We start from the raw sequence: 26,272 nt of genomic DNA, 5'->3' as shown, positions 1-26,272 counted from the left end.
TCTGATGGGGTCCCCAAAAGTTAAAATTTGTTGCGGTTTGAGTTGTTTGTGGTAAATTTACATCATCCTGTTTTTCCTCAAATGAGAGTGCAGGTGTCCTTTCCTGTGAGAATATTCATCAATTCCTATACGAAGAACTATTAGATACAATCCTTAGTAAATCCGTTTTATTTTGTGGTGATAGCTAAATGGTCTTGAGAGAAATCACTGTCCTGATGATAGGGAGTGGAAAGAAATCATGCTTCAATCACAGCTCTCAGTAATGAATTGGCAGGTGAAACAGGTGCAGTAAACCCAGTGAAAGAATGGTGTGTGTCGCCATATGGGTTACTATAGTAACCCCTTCCCATGTCCAAAATCCTCGATCTTTTATCTTTTAGGGAAGGGGGCAAAGTTCAGTAGGTTTCTCAAATATGAGGCTAGAACAGTTAAAAGCTGAAGTTTTAAATGATTATTCCTTTTTAAATACAAAGTCTATTTTTTTCTCCTACCTCCATATACAAACATGATACAATTAAATAATTTCCTCATAATGAGTAAAAGGGCAGTACATAAAGCATGTGCAGTGTAGGAATAAGCTACTTATGGTTAATTTTGCCAACAGCAGTTGCCTATTTGCACTGCTTACTTCCATTGATTGTTTCCTTTAAAACTCTACGGATAGCTCCTGAAGAGGCAGTACACTTGCACACACATAAAAATAGGCAGAAATAGCTCTACATGTGAAATAGTGTGTGGGGTGGGTGATGAATAGGCAGGAGAGAATTGTTCCTCTTTCAAGGAGAGTAGTTAATTTCTAGATGTATCACTAAAGGAAGCTCTGTTGCTTCCATGTCTAGAGTAGGAACTGATTGTTTGGCTTATGATTCTACATACTGGGTTTTAGTCTAGTCATTCTGCTGGTAAAGATGAGTTCTCTCACTCTGTCAAAATAAGACATGTTTCACCTGATTATATCCTGTTCTGCTGATTTGTCTAATGCAGTATTCTCTGCTCAGCTTCCCATCAGTATAATCTTTGGTTTGTTTGTTTTTTGTTTTGCTCTAGGATATGGTGAGGTGTCCTATCAAAGAGCAGGACTTTTTCAAATCTCAGCCCATACTGGTTTCAAAGTATTTTTGTTCCATCTCAGGAGCATTATGTTCTTCCACCAGCAGTTACTAAACAAGGAACGCATGAAAGTATTTTGCAAAAATATTTGAAATGTACATTTTAATTTTTTGGATTTCTAGTGTTTAAATTTTGAAGGTCAGGTGTGATGTCACATTCTTAGTAATTAGCTGTCTGTATATTGCCGAGTGTGTAATTCTGTCAGCTAACTGCCTGCAGTGCTTTCCTAAAATCAGCATGAGAATGATGAGGAATTATTCAGCTTTTCATGCTCATATGTGTGCACAGCCTGGTGCGGAAAAAGCTACATAAGTGCAAAGACAGAGATATCCACACATCCTAAGCTAAACTACCTTCCATTGTTAACAGCAAGAAACCATGCAAGGAACTTCAGTAATAATGGAAATAGTAAATGCAGAATTTTAGTTATTTGATTGTTTGTAAGCATTCCCCTCCCCAGAAGCCACCTTTTCTGTCTGATTATGTATGTCTTTTTTTCTTATTTTCTAATTTAAGAACCTTATTAGCTTAAAAGCCTTTTTTCTGGTGGAAAGGAGGGTGGAAGTTTATTAAGCAGGGGATTTCTAATGCTGTGTTCTGCTCACAGTTAAAAATAAATGTAGGGTGCACAGGTGGTTCAGTGATAGAATGCTCACCTTCCATGCGGGAGACCTGAGTTCAATTCCCGGACCATGCACCCACCCCACCTACCCCAAAAAATGTAAATGTAAGGGCGGTGCAAGGGTAGTTCAGTGGTAGAATTCTTGCCTACCATGCGGGAGACCGGGGTTTGATTCCTAGACCAAGCAACTCCTCCCCCACCAACCCAAAAAAAGTAAATGTAAAAGATTCATGCATCACTTAGTGACCATTTATTTCTATGTAGAGTACTATGCTGGACTAGAGGTTGAGATGAAAAAGGAATACAAAAATGACTATTCTTTTGGCAAGCATTTATAATCTGTTATCCTGTGCAAGGGTAACCTGTTTAATCTCTGAAACAACCCCATTAGGTACTCTTATTTTAGAGATGTGAAAACCAAGGCACAGAGAGGATAAGTAACTTGCCCAAAGTTACACAGTAAGTGGCAGAGCCAAGATAGGAATCCATGCAGTCTGACTCTAGATCCCATGCTTTTAATCCCTCTGCTGTGCAGCCTGACATGAAATCCCAATACAGCAGGGAAAGGAACATATTCAGATAGGGTAATGCACAGTGATATTGATATATAGGAGGGAAATGGAAAAGAATTGAGAGGTGGGAGAAAATGTTTCAGATAGAAGAAAGGATGGCATCTATACCCTTGATGACTATGGTAGATTCTGATGGTAAGGATCAAGAGTAAAAGTTTGCTTTCAGTTACAGTAAACAGCATGGGTAGAAGATACTAGATCTGAAAAATATTTTTTTTAAAATGGTTACTAATAACAGGAGTACAAGATAAGGTAGGCTGCAGCCAAACTGTTTTCATTCAGAACCCTTGTAGTGGCATGTATCAGAACTGCATTATTTTTTAAGGCCAAATGATATTCTATTGTATATATTACTCTCATTTTGTTTATCTGTTCCTATGCTCCCATCTTTTGGCTATTGTGAATAACGCTGCTGTGAACATTGGTATACAGATATCTGTCCAAGGCCCTGCTTTAACTTCTGTGGGGCACAGACCTGGAAGTGGGGTTTCCAGATAATATGGTAGCTTTTTGTTTAACTTTATGAGGAACTGCCAGACTGCTTTCCACAGCAGCTGTACCATTTTACTTTTCCACCAATAATATACTAAGATTTCTTAGTATGTTTCTGTGCATCCTCACTAGCAGTTGTTTTCCATTTTTTAATGCGATTTTAGCAGGTGTCAGGTGCTTTTTTATTGTGGTTTTGATTTGCATGTCCTAGTAGCTAATGATGTTGAGCCCCTTTTCATGTGCTTATTAGCCATTTATTTGTATATTGACTTTGGAAAAATGTCTGTTCTGCTATTTAGCCCATTTTTAAATTGGGATGTTTGTATTTTTGATGTTGAGTTGAAATAGTTCTTTATATATTCTGAATATTATACCCTTATCAGATACATGATTTGTCACTATTTTCTCCCATTCTGTTGATTGTGCAGACATATTTTCCAGGCCCCAATTGATAGGAATTAGGGTATGAGGAATGAAGGTTTCTGAGCAGTAAGTTAGTTGGAGAAATGTTTTAGAAAGGTTACGCTTGGCAGGGCAATAGTTTGAAGAAAGTAATGCTAGGAGCAGGAAAAATAATTAGGAGACTATAAAATAATTAGGAGACTATGCTGCATAACAATGTTACCAAAAACTTAGCATCTTAAAACAATGCACATTTATTATTTCACCAGTTCCATGCATAAGGAGTCCAGGCATAGTTTAACTGGGTCCTTTACTTATGGTCTTACAAGGCTGCAATCAGCGTGTTGACTGGGGCTGCTGCCTCTACTGAGGCTCAAGTGGGAAAGGATTCACTTTTATTAGCAGAATTCAGTACTTTGTGGTGTTTGTTTCAGTTTCTTCCTGGCTAGAGGCTACCTTCAGCTCCTAAAGGCTTCCCTCAATTCTTTACACTGTGGGTCTCCAAATAGAGGCAGCTCATAACATGGCAGATTGCTTCTTTAAACCAGCAGGAGAGAGGGAGACTTCAGCAAAATAGACCCTGTGGTTTATTATATAATTATATACATCTTGTCACTTTTTTTATATTCTGTTGGTTAGAAGAAAATCACAGGTCACTTCCATACTCAGGGCAATTGATGAGACAAGTAGCACTTGGAGCCTAAATTAATGAACCTAGAAAGACTCAGATCAAGAAATTATGTCTAGGTAGTATGATTTGGATTTCTTGGTCATGCCATATTAGGCTCTTTGCATATATTCTCTCATGTCTGACTCATCTGAAAAGTCTCATTATATAAAATTTTGAGTAAATGAGCATAACTAAAAAGTCACAGTCATGATTTGAACACAGAACAGCCTACTCTGCCTCCTGGAGATGATGCTTTCTATCGTAGCCATATTATGTTTGAGGCCATAGGATATGTATATGTGATGTTGAGCAGATGACTACATCTGATCGATGGAGCTTGCAAAACTCAAGTAATCTTTCAGGGACCAACCATGTGCAGATTTTAAAGTCCTAGAATTAGACAAGATGATTAAGAGAGAAGGCATGATAAGAAAAGAGTGGATCCCAAAATAGAACTTTAGAAAACACCTATATTTAGAGGATGAGAGAAAAAGGGGGTATTAAAAAAAGAAACGAGGACATATAGGTCAGAGTGGTAGAATGGAGTTTAGAGATACAAAAACAAAGAGGGAAGGGCGAGTGCAATAGTGGCTCAGTGGCAGAATTCTTATAGCCATGCCGGAGACCTGGGTTAAATTCCTGGAGCCTGCTCATGCCAAAAAAAAAAAAAAAAAAAAAAACCAGAGGGAAGAGAAGAAGTGTTGTCAGGAATATCAACCATTACAAAGTAATCAAAGAGGATCAGAATCAAGGCAAGATTAATGAATTTGGGATTGGAAGGTCATTAATGAGTTTTGGGGTTAACAAATTCAAAAAACAAAACCAAGTGGAAGAGCCAAGTCAGTTTCTGTGGTTGAGAGAAGGGACCTGGACTGTGAAGGAAAGAGTGGATAATGAGAATGTAGAGCTCATGAGTATAAACTTCTCTGTAATTTTGGAAGAATTAGTTGTATTAAATTGAGAGGGGTTGAATATTTGAATAGGAGAGACCCTGTGTGTTAAAGATAGAAGAGGCTTAGGTAGGAATAAATTAAGGTAACAGAGGAGAATAGACTATTGATGGAACATGATCCCAGAGGTGTATCAGAAAGTAATGAGACTCAGGACCAGTGATAGAAAGGGTGATCCTTATATAGAACAAAGGATACATTACCATCAGATTTAGGAGAAGAGCCTGAAAGAAGAGTTTTGGAGGTCAGTCACAGAGTAACTGAGGAAACTGTTCAATTTTCTTCTTAAAGGAAGAGGCAAGTTCATCTACTTAGAAAGCATAGTGAAACATTTCAGGAGTAGAAGATGGTAGGAAATATTTTAATTAATTGAGGCAACAGCTAACAGAAGTTTATTCAAAGCCTACTCTGAAATAAACAGAAAATTTGGTGGAGAAGATTGAGGATAAAATAAGTGTCATCGGGGACCCAACTGAGATTAAATAGTATGAAATTCTGATAGAGCCAAAAGCACAATTTCTTAACTTTTTTGAGCTTCTGGTTGAAGGAAGACAATAGTGCTGTACAGGGTTGTAAATTGTAATGGTCAGATTGACAGACAAGCATGGAGAAAAGATGGATTCTAGAGGTTGCTCAAGACACTGACATGGTCTAAGCTGAGCAATGAGGAAATGAAAGAGGATAATAGAATAAAAATACTGATAGTTCAGAATATAAAGCAGGTTATCAGAAGTGAGGAAATAAAGTGGTTGTGACCAACAAAGGAAAGCTCTATATTTGAGTTCTATGAAGTAAAATAGTTCCAAATCAAGCAGACTGTTAAGTGCTCTATCTCCTGTTTTGGTGGTTGACTAAGGAATTTTGCAGCCAATGTCTTAGATGGGCCAGAACTAAAAATAAATGAAGATGGCAGGGGGAGGGTGGAGCAAAAGACTGTGACCAGGCACTTAACCCAGCAATAAGTTTGAGATTTGGATGTCAAGATTCAACAAGAGCTAGATGGAGACAGTAATAATAAAAAATGACAATAGGGGGTAAGGATGTTTTTGAGGATGGTAGTATCTTCAGGGACAATGCAGGTCTCAATTTAGGTACAGAATTGGAAGTTCAACTTGGGACTCAATTTAAAAACATAGGAGACTTTGCTTTACCATAGAACAAGGAGGCGAGGTCGTCAGTGAGTAACTTGATAGAGCAGTAAGCAAGGACATAGCAAGAAGGGAGAAGGTGAAGTGGAATTAAATATAATCATGGTCTGTTCTGCCACAACTTCATTATTACCTGCTCCCTCTTCTCCCATATCACTCCTTTACAAATGACTCTTCTTATCTTCAAAATAGCCTGTAAGGTATTAGCCCCATTTTACAGTTTTAAAAAATGTGGGTTTGGAATTTTCACCCTATCCTGGCTTAAAAATCCAAATTCCTTCCACCAAAACTTACTAACTCTCAGTGGTCTTAAAGTGACAAATATTGCTTGATCTCACTAATAGGATATCACTTGAATCAAGCAAATTCTTAGAGTCAGAAACTAGATTATAAATTGCCAGGAACTGAGGTAGGGGTAGGGAATGAGAAGTTTAAATGCTTCATTGGTACAGAATCTCTGTTTGGGGGGATGGAAAAGTTTTGGTAATGGGTAGTGGTAATGGTAGCACTACATTGTGAGTATAACTAACAGCACTGAATTTTATATTTGAATATGATTTAAAAAGGAAATTTTAGGCCATATATCTTACTGGAATAAAAATTGTTTTAAACCATAGGACTGTACAACACAGTAAATGGACTATAGTTAAGAGTACAATTATAATATTCTTTCATCAATTGTAACAAAGGTACCACATTAATGCAAGATGTTAATAATGCAGTGGGGGTGGTGGTAAATGGGAACTCTATTTTCTGCATAATTTTTCTGTAAACCTACAACCTATATATATTTATAAGACTAAAAAGTGGTACTAGAAATCATGTCTGATTTATTATGAAATGGATACCATTTGAAGCCTAGTATATTTCTTAGTGTTGCTTTTGAATTATATTCAACATTATAAAATTCTTTGTGAGCTTACACATCCAGTACTTTGCTGTATATTTTTAATTATTAATCTTTTTTGAGAAAAACATTGTGGACCCTTTTTCTTAATGACATTAAGGAACTCCCAGATACATCCAATATGATCAATCACATTGAATTTCTGAAACTATACCCTAAAACATTGAGTTAATACTTCTATTGCATTATTTTTCAGGTGTGCAAATGAAACCAAATTCAAAACAGAAGAAGTATTTTGGGCTTACAATTTCTGCCCTACTCCATACTACTGGACTGCACTTCTGGGCCTTATTTTATACCTTGTTTTCTTCGCACCTGGTAAACAAAGGCTTTGTTATTGTTGCATTAATTAAATTACCTCTTTGGAGGACACAAGCTATTATTTTCAAATTCCTTATATGTTCTTTACTGAACGTTCTAATTTTGTTTTTCTCAGGAATGGGACCAATGCCTTGGACTGTGAATTCTGAAATATATCCACTCTGGGCAAGAAGTACAGGAAATGCATGTTCATCTGGAATAAACTGGATGTTCAATGTTCTGGTTTCACTGACATTTTTACACACAGCAGAGTATCTTACATATTATGGTAAGAGTATTTTTTTCTAACTGTAGTTTTATATTTACTTTTCCTATTCGATTTCTAACTTTGCTACCATTTGTTATTGAAAGAAGAGGTAGTTATGTTAGTTATATACCATATATATATATTTATATAGTTATATAGTTATATACCATATATATATATTTATGGTAGTTATAAATATCTCTAGGTTGCATTCTGGTTCCCAAAGGCCTTAGAAATGCATCTGGGAAAAGCTAACAAGAACTCTTTTTTAATTTTAATATAAATAGAAATTTCCAAAATTGGAAAATACTCTCTGCATGCAAAACAACTCCTCTTTTTCCCCATTCCTTGGTTATCTCTAATCTACTTCATGTCTAAACATCTCAAGTCTAAAAATCTGTCATTTCTAGGTATTTCAGGTAAGTTAAATTATATAGTACTTGTCTTTATGTGCCTTACTTCACTCAGCATTTGCACATTGCAGAATGTCTCAGAATTCTATTCCTTCTTACAACCAAATAATACCCCATTGTGTTTATGTACAACATTTTACTTATTCACCTATTGATGGGCAGTTTCTCCCTTTTGGATATTATGAATAATGTTTCTATGAACATTGGTGTTCAAGTACCTTAAGTTCCTGTTTTCTTTGGATATATATGTATTAGTGGAATTGCCAGATCATATGGTAATTCTATATTTAACTTTTTGAGGAATCACTGTTAACTGTTGTCCACAGTAGTGGCTGTACCTTTTAACCTTTCCACCAGCAATGTCTGAGGGACCTAATTTCTCTGCATTCTCACCCACACTTTTTATTTTCCTTTTTTTTTTTTTAAATAACAGCCATCCCTGTGGATATGAAGTGGTATCTCATTGTATTGATTTGCATTTCTCTAATGGCTAATGATGTTGAGCTTCTTTTCACATGCTTATTAGCCATTTGAATATTGACTTTGGAAGAATTTCTGTTCTACTCCTTTGACCATTTTTTAATTGAATTGGTTCTTTTTGGAATTGTTGAAACAATTCTTTACATATTCTGAAAATTAATAAGCCCTTATCAGATGTGATTTGCAAGTATTTTCTCTTATTCTGTAGGTTGTCTTTTCACTTTCTTGAGAATGTCCTTTGTTACACAAAAATGGTTAACTCTGATGAATTCAAATTTATCTACTGTTTCTCATGCTTTGGGTTTCATATCTAATAATTCAGTGCTGAATCTAAGGCCATGAAGATGTGCCCCTAAGTTATCTTGTAAGAGTTTTATAGTTATAACTCATACATTTAGGTCACTGATCTATTTTGAATTAATTTTTGTATAGGGTGTGAGGTAGGGGGGTCCAATTTCATTATTTCACATGTGGATGTCCTCTTTCCCAGCACCATTTGTTGAAAATTAGTTGATCATGGATGTGTGGGTCTATTTCTGGACTTTCAGTTGTTCCATTGGTCTATATGTCACTCTTTATGCCAGTGCCACACAAATTTGAATTACTATGGCTTTTGTAATAAGTTTTGAAATTTGGGGGTGTGGATTCTCCAATTTTGTTCTTCTTTTTCAAAATTGTTTGCACTATTCAAGGCCACTGGGTACTGTCTATAAATTTGATGATTGGCTTTTCCATTTCTGAAAAAGTTGATGGTGCTTTGATAGGAATTACACTGAATGTGTAAACACTTTGGGTGATATCAATGTCTTGAAGTCTTCCACTCCATCAATGCCGGGTGTCTTGCCATTTATTTAGATCTTTAATTTCTTACAGTAATGTTTTGTAGTTTTTAGTGTACAATTCTTACCTAACTGGTTAAATTTATTCCTTGATATTTTATTCTTTTAGATGCTATTGTAAATGGATTTTCATAATTTCCTCCTTGGATTATTTATTGATTATTCTTAGTATATAAAAACACCACTGATTTTTATGTGTTGGTCTTGTACCTTGTAACTTTGCTCAATTTTATTAGCTCTAATAACTTACTTGGGATTTCTTTGGATCTTCTCTATATATATAGTCTCACATTGCCTGAGAACAGAGATAAGTTTTATTTCCTTTCCAACTTGGATGCCTTTATTTAATCTTTTTGCCTAGCGTTTCTGGCTAGAACTCCAGTACAGTGTTGAATGGCATTAGTGAAAACAGCATCCTTGTCTTGTTCCTGATTTTAGGGGGAAAGCTTTCAGTTCATGCTATTAATATGGTATATTATATTGATTAACCTTCTTATCCTGAATGACCTTTGCATTCCTGGGATAAACACCATTTGGTCAAGATGTGTTATCATTTTAATGTGCCATTTAAAGTTTGATTCAGTTTGCAAGCATTTTGTTGCTGAAATTGGCTTCCATAGTCATAAGGGCTTTTGGCCTATAATTTTCTTTACTTGGGGCGTCCTTATTTAGTTTTGGCATCAGGGTAATGCTGGCCTTATAGCATGAGTTAGGAAGTGTCCTCTCCTCTTGAATTATTTGGAATAGTTTGAGAAGGACTGATGTTAATTCTTATTTAAATGTTGAATTCACCAATGATGCCACCTAGTCCTGGACTTTCATTTATTGGGAGGTTTCTCATTAGTGATTTCTTTAATGTTATAGATGTTGAGATTTTCTGTTTCTTCTTGAGTCAATTTAAGCAATTTGTGTATTTCTAAGAATTGATCCATTTCAGCTATATTATCTACTTTGTTGGTATACAGTTGCCCATAATATTTAATCTCTCATAATTCTTTTAATTTCACTAGGTCAGCAGTGATGTCACCACTTTCATTTCTTAATTGATTATTTGCATCTTCTCTTTTTCTAGCTAAATATTTGTCAAGTACGGATCTTTTCGAAAATCTAACTTTTATTTTCATTAATTCTTTCAATTGTTTTGTTCTCTATTAACTCCATTTTAATCTTAATTTTCCTTCCTTCTGCTAACTTTTGGTTTGCTTTGCTCTTCTTTTGCTGATTCCTCAAGATATGAGTTGGGTTTTTTTGTTTGTTTGTTTGTTTGTTTGTTTTTTTAGCATGGGCAGACTTTGGGAATTGAACTCAGGTCTCCAGTATGGCAGGTGAAAATTCTGCCACATGAGCCACCATTGCCACCCTGCCTTCTTTTTTAATGTAGGTGTTTATAGGTATAAATTTCTCTCAGAACATTGACTTTAGAGCATCCTCTACAGTTTGGTACATTGTGTTTTCATTTTCATTCTTCTGTAAGCATTTTCTCATATCCCTTATATCTTTCTTTAATCCATTGGTTGTTTAAGCATATATTTTTAACTTCCACATATTTGTAAATTTTCATTTTCCTTCAGTTGTTGATATATAGCTTCATTCCATCATGGTAGAGAAAATGCTTTGTGTGATATCAGTCTTTTTAAATTTATTAAGAGCTGTCTTGTGTCATAACATATGCTCTGTCCTGGAGAATGATCCATGTGCACTTGAGAATATACAGTAGGACTTCATTTCACACAAACTCAATACATAAATTTAGGTATAAGCAATTGGCAATTGAAAAAAATTAAAGGCAGACAGAATTAAGATTTTTACAAATTATTCCTGGGATTAATTTTACTTATTCTTACTAGAATGTTTGCCTTATTTATTTAAAGAAATATGTGATCGGTATATCCTTTTAAAAAACACTTGTTCGACAATAGGGTTTGCTACTATGGGCACCCTATATGGAGAGGGGATCGTGGTAGCAGCTGATGGCACATGTGTCTGTGCTTGTAGGGGTCAGAACACTGACATAGCCAAGGGCTCCAGGCAATACCACACCCCAGCTTGCTGATGTCAGGTGCCTTCCTGGCCTCCTGTTGGCTACTGCTAGTTTTTATCCTCTTGGGTAGAGGTGGAGACACAGTGGGGGCCATGCAAGGCTGTTGAGGCATGTGTGCACGAGGGAGAATTAAATTTTTTTTTTAATTATTTATATGATTAATCTTGATTACTTATTGTTACTAGAGTATTTATTTGCTCTATTTATAAAAATGTGTGATAGGTATGCTTATATAAGAAATACTTATTAAATAAAGGGGCTCACTATTAGGCATGATTTCAACTTATGTGAAGTCTTGGAGATGTTAGTTGCAAAATATGAGGTCCTACTGTATATTCTGCTGTAGTTGGTAAAGTGTTCTGTATATTTGTTAGATCTAGTTGGTGTATACTATTGCTCAACTCCTCTATTTCCTTATTGATCATCTGTCTAGATGTTCTATCTATATTGAAAGTTGTGTATTGAAGCCTTCAACTCTTACTGTAGAACTATTTTTTCCTCCAGTTTTGTCAGTTTGCTTTATATATTTCTGTGGTTAGGTGCATATTTGTTTATAATTATTATACCTTCTTGTCAAATGGGCCCTTTTACCAATAAATAATGTCATTTTTTTGTCTTTTTTAAAGTCTATTTTATCTGATATTACCATAGCCATCCTAGCTCTCTTTTGGTTACTGTTTGCATGTAATGGTTCCTTAGGATCTGCCAGACTGACCTCAACTTGTAACTCCATTTTTTGGAGGATAAGGTTTCTTCTGCCTACCCTAGCCACCCCCACTATCACCCTCCCAACTCCTATTATCCTGGTGGTTGTTTCTCCACCTTCTCCCAAGGTTGAGGAATCGGGGATGGTTGCTGGCAGGCACATGCCACAGAAGCTTGAAATCTTGGCCACCAGCACTCATGTGGTTGTCCAATCTGGTTCCAGAATTACTACATAGTTGATTCCTAGTTATCTTTCCAGTTTATCGATTTTTCTGGTGGAAAGAGAGATCTGTGGAATGCCCCATTAAACCATTTTGCTGAATTCTCCTTTATAAGCAGCTTTGCTTCTTGTCTTTCAGTTCTTTATGGCTGCCATCCACCCACTCTCCCATCCCAAACATTCTCTATCCTAATTGGAAATCTTCATAATGTGGTTTTAGTTTAGAAATGTAAACAGTGGAAAATGTAGAGAGATGCATGCAGGGATTCCGGATTAATGCTTGAAGAACTCTCACAACAGAAGAAATCATGTACTAGAACAAAATTGTAATAGGACTGAAAGTTGCTTGCCCAAATACATAAAGATGCATACTGTGAATTATGCCTTCTGCTGGAACACCTGTGCTTATAAGCCAACCTGTGCACATTTCAGTGTGCTTTCTCACAACACTTACCACTTCCCAAAACATAAACATGACAAAGTTTTCAAATGAAAATGTATGGAGATCATAATTCAAAGAAAATAGTATTGAGAATTGGCTTAGTAAGAAATACTTTGGAAAGCTACTTTAAATTCATATTTACTTTTTTCTAGAAAGATGATTTCTGCATCTCCTACATGAGTTTATAGATTGTACTCTGATTCTAAATAAAGAAATGTGGGATTTTCATTCTGTTGTCACCATATGCATCTATGGTGTGTGAAATGCCTACTCCTTACACCACTCTTCTTCCAGAGACCTTCTCTCACCTCTTTCCCACCTCACCTCATCCCATGCTCTGAGTACTTCTGTTTTTAGCAAGCGCCATGTTTACCTCTTTCCTCTACCTGTGTTCTAGTTTGCTAGCTGCCGGGATGCAATATACCAGAAACAGAATGGCTTTTAAAAAGGGGGAATTTAATAAGTTGCTAGTTTACAGTTCTAAGGCTGAGAAAGTGTCCCAATTATAACAAGTCTATAGAAATGTCCAATCTAAGGCATCCAGGGAAAGATACCTTGGTTCAAGAAGGCTAATGAAGTTCATGGTGTCTCCCTCAAGTGGAAAGGCACATGGCGAACACAGAGCTTCTCTCTAATCAAGAAATGCACATGGTAAACATGGTCAGGGTTCCTCTCTCATCTGGAAGGGCACATGGTGAACATGGCATCATCTGCTAGCTTGTTCTCCTGGCTTCCTGTTTCATGAAGCTCCCCAGGAGGCATTTTCTTTCTTCATCTCCAAAGGTCACTGGCTGGTGGACTCTGCTTCTCGAGGCTATGTCGTTATGCTTTGCTCTCTCTGAATCTCCTCATTCTCTAAAATGTTTCCTCTTTTATAGGACTTTAGAAACTAATCAAGACCCACTGAATGGGTGGAGACATGCCGTCACCTAATCCAGTTTAACAACCACTATCAATTACATCACTCACCAGGGAGATGATCTAATTACAATTTCAAACATACAGTGCTGAATAGGGATTAGAAGAAATGGCTGCCTTTACAAAATGGGATTAAGATTGAAACATGGCTTTTCTAGGGGACATACATCCTTTCAAATATCTCAAATATCTCAAAAAAACAGTACAATATCTCAAAGTTAAATTACAAGCATTTTCTGTTCAAGGCTTCTCTTCTGGCTCTGGACCTATAAAAACTCAAAATAAGTTATTTGCTGCCAACATACAAAGGAGACCAGTCATAGAATACATATACACATTTCCATAGGGAGGAAGAAACACAGGGTCACTGGACCCATACACTTTTGAAAACCCCCAGGGCAAACTCCATTAGATTTCAAAGTCTGAGAATCATTTATCTTTGGGGCTTCTGAAAGCAGCAGTCCCACCCTTTCCAAGGGCCTACTCAGAGGCCTCCCTCTCTCTGAATGCAACCTTGGGGGACATTGGGAAGACCACCTTTCTCTCGGCTCCACCCCCTCCAAGCATTGGGGCTGCACCCAGGTTCTCTGCCATCTCCAGGGCACACGCTCAGCCCCTACATGTGATGGCAGCCAGGCTCTCCCCAAACCCCAAGGAATGTGCTTCACCCTCTCCAAAGCCTGAGCAGCATGATTCTTCCACTGCAAGGAGGTGGAAGGGCCATCCTCTGCCTTTGGGGTAAACTCACCCTCTCCATGGGCTTGGGTGGGTCCGCTCTCTTGGCATGAGGCTTCTTGACTTCAGACCTCAGCCTCCATGGTTTTGCCTCTGAAGTTATTTTTTCCTGCATGTCCCTTCTCTGTCCCTCTCAGTCCTGATTGGCAGTGGTTCTCTTTATACAGATCCCACAACACTCTTGTTGGCTTTCTACGTAGTAGTCTTGGATCATGCCCATCAGACATAAGGAGTTTCCACATATCCTTCCTTGATAACTCCATGTCTGATCCTGGCTTTCTCTGAAATGGCTGACTGGTTCCACATTTGGTTAAATCCTCACACAGGGCACTATTCTCTGCAGTCTCCCTTTCTGGAGACCCAGAATTTTCCAGGACATCAATTTCTGGTTTCTTTGTACTCAAGAGTTCAGTTTTCAGCTTCTCTCTCTCCTGTTGCATTTCACTATAAGCTGTGAGGAGAAACCAGGCTGCACTTTGGACATTTAATTTGGAGATCTCTTCTGCTAAATATTTAAGTTCATGGCTTTTAAAATCTGCCTTCCAGCCAAAGCTACTAGTCAATTTTGCAAGATTATCTGCCATTTTAAAACAAGGATTGCCTTCTTTCCAGTCTGTAATGATATATGCCTCATTTCTGTCTAGAGCTTCATCACAGGTAGCTTTAGAGTTACATTTCTACTGACAGTCTCTTCAAAACATTTTAGGCCTTCTCTATCAAGCTCCTCACAACTCCTCCAGATTCTTCCCCTTATCCATATAAAAAACCATTCCAACATGTTTGGTATTTGCAAACCACAGCAGCACCCCACTCTCTGGTACCAAAATCTGTTCTAGTTTGCTAGCTGCCAGAATGCAATATACCAGAAACGGAATGGCTTTTTAAAAAGAGGAATTTACTAAGTTGCTAGTTTACAGTTCTAAGGCCAAGAAAATGTCCCAATTAAAACAAGTCTATAGAAATGTCCAATCTAAGGCATCCAGGGAAAGATACCTTGGTTCAAGAAGGCTGATGAAGTTCAGGGTTTCTCTCTCAAGTGGAAAGGCACATGGCAAACAGAGTCAGAGTTTCTTTCTCATCCGGAAAGGCACATGGTGAACACAGTCAGGGTTCCTCGTTCATCTGGAAGGGCACATGGTGAACACGGCGTCATTTGCTAACTTCTTCTTCTGGCTTCCTGTTTCATGAAGTTCCCTGGGAGGTATTTTCCTTCTTCATCTCCAAAAGTCACTGGCTGGTGGACTCTGCTTCTCGTGGCTATGTTAGTCTGCTTTGCTCTCTCTGAATCACCTCATTCTCCAAAATGTTTCCTCTTTTATAGGACTTCAGAAGCTAATCGATACCCACCCGAATGGGTGAGGACATGTCGTCACCTAATCCAGATTAATAACCACTCTCAATTACATCATCTCCAGGGAGATGATCTAATTACAGTTTCTAACATACAGTGCTGAATAGGGATTAGAAGAAATGGCTGCCTTTACAAAATGGGATTAGGATTAAAAGATGGCTTTTCTAGGGGACATACATCCTTTCAAACCAGCACAGCTCCCAACTACTAGACCATGAATCCCCTGAGGGCCAGAGTTATGTGTGTTCACCATTGTATTCCCAGTGCCTTTCAATGTACCTGATTCATATGATAAGCCACTCAAAAGTGTTTGTCAAATGAATAAATTCATTTTGTATATGAATATGAGAAAATATTACAAAATTCATTTCCCTACTCTTCTGATCATACTAAATTGGCATTTACTTTTATTTACACTATTTCTCTAATGCTTTTATAATCTTTAAGAAACTCTTCTCTCTCCCAGTCAGAATTTACATTTAGAAATATTTATTTATTGGAAAGAAAATCTGGCATTTTAAACTGCATCTTCAGCCTTATTCCATTTATCAGTTAAAATTTTTCAAAAATTCATAAATTTATCTTCATGACACCAAAAAGATGAACATAATGTTTACTCATATTATCTGATTCTTGAATGTTTGAAGATCTAAATATAGACTAGCTTTTCCTGAGAAAACATTTTTTATAGAAAGCCATAGGCCAAATAGTAAAAGTCTACATGGTAAAACTTTCAATGGCAAAGTTACTCTTTCTTGAATTTATGCTGCCAGAAAAATATGAGGCAATAGAAGTGATTTAAGTAGTCTATATAACAAGGCTTCTTTCAAAAATATCCAGTCAGAAGACGCTTTCTGCTTTGTATTCATGCTAGCACATTAGGTATAATAGTCATTACTCTCTAGTAGTGACAAAAGACTTCAGGTTTGTTTTTTCCCTATTTTTTTATTACATTTTAATCCACATGTTACTGATATATGTAAATTATGTTTATATTTCCAATTTAACAAATCTATATCCTAATGGTGTATTTCTTTGGAAATATCCATGCCTTTTTTTTTTTCCTGTTCTCTACTCCTACCACGTTCCCTAGTAACCTATATTGTAGAACGAACCATGCCTTCTTTTTTGTCCTTTTTTTTTTTTTAATAATTTCATAGGATGTCAATTTTTTACTCTTTATAAATCACATTGGTCAGGGAGGTCTGCCTTGGATCTTGTTCAATAATGTTTATTACTAAAATTATCACTAAAATGTTACCAATATATCATTTTATCCATGGCTAAATAGGTCCTTGGAGAATATTATATCAAAGTTCCTGTTAAGACATTGAAATTTAATAAACATGGTCTTTGAGTCCTCAATCTGTATAATTCAATTAGATATTTGTTTTAATCTGAAACAATATAGGACTCTAATAAGATTTATTTCCTTCATAATAAAGCTGAGGAATATCTGCACTGTTTAACAATCCCGACAAACTCATTTTTATTTTAATTCCAAGGAGAAATAATTGAGAAAATGAGTTATGTTACTGATTTGTCCATGGCATGGGGCTAGTCACAGCCTCACAGACCTGCCCACACAGCTCTGTGGCTTACTTGTAGGTCTAACTAGTGGAACCCAAACTTAGCAGGCAGTATTGGCATTTGCTTGCTTTGGATTCCTCAGACCTTATGAAAGTTTCTTGAATCTTAACAAAATTTTGTTGATGTTATTTTGGTTAGGGGAATCTGGGTCACAAGTGAGAAGCTGTTTTTGGCTTTAAAGAATCTTAGTCCATCTAACTTTTTTTTTAACTTTAGGAGTTTAACACTAACAGATTTGATTTGTTATCTTTAACTGTGCTATTCCAAAATTTAGAAATATGATGAATGTTTCCTCAATATTATATTTTATAAAATCAAACTAGATTTGCCCTAATAGAGATATTGTAGTTTAGCAATTATCTATGTTGTTTAGTCTAAAATGATTTATCATCTGATTTTATATTTTTATATCATCATCACTGGCCATCCTTTATTTACACCCCTTCCAATATATCATTTCTATTACTACCTCTACAATTTGCTTATTTGTACTCAGAACACAGGACTTCATACCCTTTCAGTTTTTCCCCTAAAGTTCCACATTCCCCAAGTCCTAGTTTGTCACTGTCACCCTTTAGATGAATTACCAGTGCATTAGTCATACTAAACTTGTTCTATTTTTATCTTTAATAGCAACTCTTCTTCTCTAGTCATTTAATAGAATTTAGCTATCACTTTTTTGACCAGCATTGAAAATTATAATAGGCATGTCACATACACTATTTCTATTCTTTGCAGTTTGGCAAAGCAGGAATTATTTTCCCTTTTATACAGATCAGGAAAATGAGGTCAATAAAATTTAACACTCTTTGCCCAAGGATTCACCCTGAGTTACTTTATGACTTTTAGGCCCACATTGTCAAGGCTGGGGAGAGCCTTCCTTTCACTGTACCACTTAGCCATACAGCCCAGATGACCTATTTTCTGATTATTTACCAAATATATATTTTATCTATTCAGTGAGATTATGAACTTTTATGATGGCAGAAGCTTTGTAAACTTAGTTTTCTTTTACCAAAACTATAAGAGAAATAAAAATTTACAGTAAGTGTTCAGTGAACCAAAGTGAAATGAAACAAAGGAGCCTTATTGTCTAAAATACAGGTCCAACTCCTTAAGAGTTTTATGGATTTTGACAGTTTAATCTTAACAAATTATGTCTTGATTTCTTTGACCCTTTCATATTTTTTCTAAAATTCCGTAATTTACCTCTATTTCCCTTCTATTTTCTTACAGCTTCCCATTCTACAGAATATCAATTCTTTTGAGTGGATAGCTCATCAGCATTTTTCCTTGATAGTTTTCCTTGAGCCTTTCCAAGAAATATGTATATGGGTGTCCCTCAAGTAATTACTTATAGGCATATCTTCAAGAAAGTTTGTCTTAATAATGTCTTTCCCTTATGTAAAAATTCAGCAGAATTGAAGTGATTATATTCTTTAACTATTGTGCTTATTCAACTTTAAACTTTGCCTCTAGCCCTTTATTTCAGATCTGCTCCAGTGTATACCTTCCAGTAGTCAACAAGAGCACATTCATTTGCTAGACCCTCCAGTGTGTCAGGCACTGTACTAGGTACTGAGAACCCAAAGATAAACAAGCCATCAGACTCTATGCTCAAGAATAAAACTTTTGCCACTAAAAGAGAAAAGCAGTTCTCCCTCTCAAGTATTTATAACTATCTCTTCTATCTTGTTAGATAAATAGCTGTAACATTTATAAAGTTATAAATGTGCCAGCTGAGAAGCACTTTGACTTTCTATAAGTCACATAGCTAACTAAGACTTAAACCAACTGTTCCAACCATTTGTCATTTTAGTTTGTCATCTTCCTTCCCTCATCACATATACAGAAGATGGTCAAGGCTAAAGACCAAAACTATAGTTAACTAATTATACTGTACTGCACTACTATGAAAAGTGAAAGTATAGGTTTTTATATTTTAATAGAAAATTAGATTATAAAGGAAAGGCCATCTTGGAAATTTGTAAAGAATACATACATCTCTCTTCCCTCTAGGCTTGTAATTTTTGATACATAGAAAACACAACTAGGTAGTAAAATCTTTGTGGCTGTGCTGCATTGGCATGCATAATTTTACAGCAAAACAAAATCCACTGACCTACTGGAGGTCAATCTAGAGAGAAAGAGAAAATAAACAAATTAGTAAGATTTATAGTATGTCAGATGGTGATAAGTGCTAAGGAGGGAGAAAAAGGACTATAGGGGTTCAAGAAGAGGAATAAGTAGACCTTTTAGGAGATTACTGCAAAAGTACAGATGAGAATAAATGGTTCTTAGACTAGAGATATCACTGGAAATGGTAATAAGTGGTTGCCTTCAGGTTATATTTTGAAGGTATATCCAACAGGATTTCCTAACAGATTGGATGTTGAGTCTAACAGTAAAAGACAATCCAGTCCTGACTCTCAGACTTTCGGCATGAGAATCAAGAAAAATGGAGTTGCCATTTACTCTACTGAGTCATTAATGTAGCAGTGTCATCCATTGTACTTAGTTCTAGAAATAGGAGTAAGAAAGAAATTCTGACTGCAAAGTATCTACAATATAGTAGACAAGACAGATACATACATACACGCACACACATAATTAAAATAATTCTTGGTTTATATGATAGGGATGTCAACAACGTGCTGAGGGAGCAAATACCTCCAGCCAGGAAAGTGAAGAAGACTTCAAGGCAGAAGTTTGATATCTATATATGTGTGTGTGTGTGTGTGTGTATATATATATAAAACTTCTACCTTGAAGTCTTCTTCTATCTTGTGTATATATATATGTGTGTATATATATGTATATGTGTGTGTATGTATATGTGTGTGTGTATATATATATATATATATATATATATATATATGAGCTCAGTTTACTGTTCTGGAGTTTGGCATTACAAGTCCTGAATCTAGAAACATTTTCAACAGGGTTAAAAAAAAATTAGAGGAAACCAGGATGGCAGTAATTTTTTGGTCTCATTTCATTCCATGATTATGCATAATTGACCAGAAAAAAATCCTAATTTAAGTACTTTGTCCAATCCAAGCCGAAATTATACGCATGTATTTATAAAAAATATTTTCTGTTGCAGGAGCCTTCTTCCTCTATGCTGGGTTTGCTGCTGTGGGACTTCTTTTCATCTATGGCTGTCTTCCTGAGACTAAAGGGAAGAAATTGGAAGAAATTGAATCACTCTTTGACAACAGGCTGTGTACATGTGGCACTTCAGATTCTGACGAAGGGAGATATATTGAATATATTCGGGTGAAGGGAAGTAACTATCATCTTTCTGACAATGACGCTTCTGACGTGGAATAATTTTCAGCTGCTGATAAATTTAGTTATTTAAGCACGTATGGGGGAGAAGAACAGCAGTTGGTGACTTCACTGCCCTGCTTCTTAATCTGGTTCTTTCCACAGTCTAGTTTTGAGTGACTTAATATTCTAGAATACTTGAATAGGAGGAGGTTAAAATCGTGATTTTTTTTTCACAAGCAGAAATGTAAAAAAATTTATAGAGATTTTAATCTAGTTTAATAATTCTTGAAGAAATGTGTATAATTCCCTCCTGAGATAGTCTAAGTATACTGTACCCAATGACGTCACTGGTATCCTTTATTCCCAAGACCATAATACAACTATTAGTGGCAACAGAGTCAGAACTAAGCTAGCTGAATTATGTATGTATGATAAACTTACAAAAAAGGATTCTGGGATTTTGTCTAAGGGTATTTTGTCAAAACATGGCTTACTGACTCTAAATTTTCTTAAGGAGGAATTGCTTATCTGTGACCATCTATTAGAAAGCAAATTCCATTTAAACTTTCATCAACACATTCAAAATACCTCCTATAAGAACATAACTGTCCTTATCTCCTTTGGAGTACATATTTTGGTTTCTCTCTCCAGTTCAGAACTTGAGAGTTATTTAGAGACTGATTCTGCAAAGGATCTTTTGAACATCATAAACACATCCTTTAGGGGTTTTTTGTTTGTTTTTTTTAGGGGTTTTCATACATGGTTTTGCATCAGTGATTAGTATACTTCTGCACAGCTATGCTAGCAAGTTTTGATAAGTATATTCTATTGCTAGAAAATAGAAAGTAAAGGTTTTTAGGGAACCTGATTGAGTTAGTCACTTAGAAAGGCAATTATAAACACAAAATAGTACCAGATCTTCAACTGTATTTCAGGGTCAGTTTTTGTTCATGCCAAAATCACCTGGTAATCACATGCCTTTGCTCACTGACTCTGAGTCCTACTATATTTGTGCCTTCATTTATGTTATATAAATAGCTGCTTGCAGATTATTTTTCCCTTTCTTTTAATCAGAAATTAATTTTTCACTCTAAGAGCATAAACTCTTAGAGTATTTCACACATGCACCCTTACTTTATAAATATGTTTCACACACATACACCCTTACTTTCACTGACAGTTTACAAAAAGAGATACATAGATTTATTTGTCTGTATGTATTTCTGGTTCTACTAACTCTCCCCATTCCTCACAATTTGGCTTAGATTTTTTTTCTTCTTATCTAAAAATTGGGATTTTCTATTGGAACAAACTAATGGTTCCAACATAGCACATGCCTTTAAGAAATATTAACTTACTACATTCTACAATGTCTTTTCAAAGTATTTGCTGAGTTTTATGCAAATTTACCACTGAAATCTAATTTTTGCTCTTATATTAAGACCTATATAGTCCATACAAACTTACTGGCTCACAAAATTACTTGTTAGTTGCAGTGAAAATATGAAGGAATTTTCTGTGGCTTACTGCATTTTATTATGAACTTAAATATCTAATAAAGTAAGGTAAACATTTGGAGTGAAAATCTGGCTTTCTAAATTCAGTTTGCTTTTGCCAGTCTCCAAGTTGATTTGTGTTTCTTTTAAAATCTTCTTATTGCTTTTATCAAAGATGATAATTTAATCTAGGACTTTTGGCTTTCTACGCCACCAAAGATATATGTGCTTAAACATCATTCTTGCCTAAAAATCCTTCTGTCTCCCCCCCAAAAGTTATGTAATAAACATATATATTTTTTAGAAAGTTATTTTTCCTTGAATTGGGTGCTTTGACAATTGATTTCTAAGAGGGGGGTATTAATTTTGATTTTTCCTCCAAAAGACCAGATAAGATTTAATAGAGAAAATCATTATTCTATTCATATTTCTTATCCTATAGGAAATTTCTTATCTGTGTACTATTTTACGCAGGTAAAGTGCAGTGGGAAATGAGCTATTGTTTGGCACAATCAGAATATAGGAGAGAAAAGGTATTTAGACCAATAAAGTGCTCTCCTCAAAAATTTATTTTTCTGGTTATCCAAATAATTGCTTCAGTTCTCCTCTTTATGTATACATAGCCTTAACTATACACTTATATACTCAGCTGGGCTGAATGCACATTTACTTAATTAAAGGAACGAATGAACTCTTATTATTTCTTAAAGCAGAACATGGCCTTTTCTCTCTGATATAATAAAATGTTTTCAACTTTATATCCTTAAATGCACATAACAGGGAAAATTAGCCACAGTTCTCCTTCCTCATTCCCCTCAGCCCTTTCTTTAATGAGCTATAGGTTATTTATATAGTCGTAAATACAATATTCCATACCTTTGAAGTACAAGACAGAGAGGCACAATGTAAAAATTATTTATAATTTTTTTAAAACTAATAACTACTTGAAAGGGAAACTTACACAATTAGGGTATTATTTTTTGAGTCAGTGAGCATTTATAGTATATTAAAAATTAAACATTTGAATTTTGCAAGTTTTTTTTTAATATTGCGCACCTTTTAAGTTCTAAGTGTCTTTGGCTACCAATAACAATTTAAGAATATCCCATTTAAAATATCATCAAATATATATATATTTTTATAATAATTTATATATGGTGTTATTTGAGTCACCATATTAAAACAGACACCAATTAAGGATCATGCTTTTAATTATAATTATAGATTTCTTTCTAAACATGCTGCAAATTCAATAGCGATAAATTATGCTTTAGGAAAATATAGTGAAGATCATAATTCCTTTTGAGGCAGCTCGAGAGCTGATGAAAACTGTACTAGACATAAGAGAATATAAGCTTGAATATGATATCAAATATATTTAAAGATTTGCTGTTCATATTTTTCTTCAATATAAACTTCCCTAAAATTTTGATTATTGCACACAACTTATTCGATCAGATATCTAAAACAAGTTTTTTAATGTATATAATAGAAGACCTAAATTAAAACTAGGATTTAAAAGAAAAAGAAAAAAAAAAACTAGATTTAATTCATTAGCAGACTCTCTATCCCCAAAAAAGGTAATTTTGAAATTTTGTTCCCAGCCATATGTAGTGGTTAGTTCCTCCACTGGAAAATGCTATGAGAGTAATACTGTATACATATACAGAGTAATTTATTATAATTTTATTTTACCAGTAAACCAGATTTTAGTATATAAGAATTAGAAGAATTTAAATATTTTTATATTAAGTTATTCATTCTAAAATGGCAAATCAGCTTTTAAAGCAAAGAATTTAGAAATTTTTTACTATAATCTCAAAATCAGTTATCCAGGGGAAGAATGATGAGGAAAAATGTAAGTTGACAATTTACCCTTTTGCTTAAATAGCAAAGTAAAATTGAAAAAGCATTATTATAATCTATAGATCCTTGGGGAAAGGATACTCTAGAAAATAGTATGTTATCTAAGAAATAATGACACTAATATAGTTCATAAATACTATAATACAGTGGGGAGGGTGGGAGGATTGTTTTGATTTGATTTCATCAGTACATGATTAAGAACATAAAATTACTCAGACATTTTGTTGTAATCAGATTTGTTTCCATTTTTCAAGATACAAAATATCAAATAATATTAAGTATCCGGTTGTCAAGTTCTCAAATACTAAAGTCAGGCTTTTTCACTAACTAGGAATAAAAAAAGAGTTATATTGATATACCAGACCAGAAGCAAAGTATTAACAATATATGCTTTATGGCAAACTGTATTAAATTATGGGTAAATTTTATAGCTTATATGTAGCTCCTGCCTATAAAAAGACTAAGAGTTGTTCTCTGATTAATTTTAATGTCCTGTTTTCTGTCATTTCCTATCAATCTTCCTAGCCAGTATAGTAAGGTTAAGCTAATCTGATGAAGTGGTCCAGTGTATCAGTTGTCAGTACATTCAGTTCTTCTTTGCAGTAAGCAATATTGCTACTATTTTATAGAAATAGCAGTCATCTGAAAATGCCAAACAGCTAACTGCTACCAACACTTTCTTGTATACCATCTCACAGAGGAGATTTTTGTGTGCCAATAATAGTGCGGTGTTTCCTAAGAATGTAGTGATGTTCAAAATTACACAAAAGTATTTTATTCTCACAATTTGCTTGTGAGCATAAAACAATATAATTCCAATAAATCTTTATATGTATAAGATACAGTCTTATGCACTTGAGTGATTTGGTAAATAAAATTTTAAGAATTTTAATTTAGTATTAATATTCATCTTTTTTATTTTTGATAGTTAAGTTCATGTATTTGAATTTGTCACAGCAGTATAAATGAGAAAAAGAAATGGACCATGCAGCAAACTTGTACTTAAAATTGAAAATCAGTATTTTGTAAGGTTTTAAAATTTTAGCAAATTTAACATCGTTCCATCTCACTGAAGGTTAGAAAAGATGAAAGACCTAGCTCACCAAAGTAGAAATTTATATTCTATATGCCCAAATGTTTTCCTAGCAGCTTTTGGACTAAATCTCACTTGATGTTACAGTATCTTTTATTTGTAAGAAATTATGTTCAAATTTCTATTTAGAAGCTCTGATGTATATCTAGAGTAAATCAAAACAGTTTTATGCTTTTAAAATGTGTATTTCAAAATGAATCTTAATTTCTAAGTGCATGTTATAGTATTTAATACTTCACATGTCTTGGAAAATTCAATATAAATATTTATTCCCACACTTGATATATGGGATATCTCTTAATAAGGATGAATATGTACCATTTCCTTAAAAGTCATTCTAGCCTCTGCTAGATTCATGCGTATCAAAAGTATTGTATATTTTATGGAGATTTAGTGATGTACATGTAAATGTTTTTAAGTTATTTTATTGAAAGTCAATCTTTACATAAATTAAAATCTTTCTTTTTTAAAAATAAGTGTCAGTGCCAGAACTGTAAATAAGAATAATCAAATAAAAGTTAAGATAATTCATTACTCTTTTATCTCCCTTGCACTTTTTGTTTTCTCTATTTCTCTTTCTTGGATAGTAGGATCTAAGTTACATAATAAAAGCATTTACAAAGACAATCTACCACTATCTATTCATGTAGTCCTATCTATACATTTTAAAGATCTTTTACCTGTTTTGATCATGCATAAACTCAACTACCTTTAAAAAATATTTTATACAACTTAAAAATCCCAAGGAATTCTTTTAAATATTTCAAAACTTTAAAATGTGGTGCTTAAGGAACCTTGAAATACTAATTTTTATTATTGCTTAATAAGTAAAAATGAAATACGTGCTGGATAGCCAGCCGACATTTCCTTTTGGAATTTGTTGCTCTCCATTCCCATTCTGTACCAACTGTATCTTTTATGAGAAAGCATTTATTTTATCTGGGCAGACCTTAGATTCCTCTGTGGTTAAGTGTGTTCCATCCTCACGTCAACTGTTGAAAAAGCCTGAGAAGATCCTATGAACACAGTATATCCACTCATCAAAGGCTTACAATGTAGTTGCATCTTAACCAAGGATTCTGAAATCAGAAGTTAAGGCAAACTTTTACAGTCAAAATGCCCTTTGAAAATGCCATGTCTATTTATCTGGACACCAAACAGTACATTTCATGTTCTTATCATTGGTCGCTAAAGCTAAATTTTAAAACTACTGATACAATGCTTGTATATATCCAGGATTAAATCAGTCCTAAGAAAGCTGTCTGTAAAGAGGAGAACCTTTTCAGTCCTATGAGAAACTTAAAGTCCTGTTGAAATAACAAAACATAGATTATAAATTTAATGAAAATTCTAAAAGCATAAGCAAATA

At 34.8% G+C, this 26,272-nt stretch overlaps 1 protein-coding gene across 1 annotated transcript in view; it reads left to right on the top strand.

The window, feature by feature from the left end:
* The window catches only part of SLC2A13 (solute carrier family 2 member 13), a 359,669-nt gene extending 334,224 nt beyond the window's left edge, over window positions 1–25,445 (top strand). The window contains exons 8-10 of the mRNA XM_077170529.1: window positions 7,070–7,191; window positions 7,310–7,462; window positions 20,282–25,445. Coding sequence (XP_077026644.1) covers window positions 7,070–7,191; window positions 7,310–7,462; window positions 20,282–20,508 — 502 coding nt within the window. The 3' untranslated portion in view covers window positions 20,509–25,445. The remainder of the gene's footprint in view (window positions 1–7,069; window positions 7,192–7,309; window positions 7,463–20,281) is intronic.
* Window positions 25,446–26,272: the final 827 nt, after the last annotated feature.

Source organism: Tamandua tetradactyla, chromosome 7 (genome assembly GCF_023851605.1).
Source record: "Tamandua tetradactyla isolate mTamTet1 chromosome 7, mTamTet1.pri, whole genome shotgun sequence".
In the NCBI taxonomy this organism is placed as follows: Eukaryota; Metazoa; Chordata; class Mammalia; order Pilosa; family Myrmecophagidae; genus Tamandua; species Tamandua tetradactyla.
The sequence above is the reverse complement of the archived record's forward strand: the minus strand, read 5'-3'. Positions and strand labels throughout refer to the sequence as shown.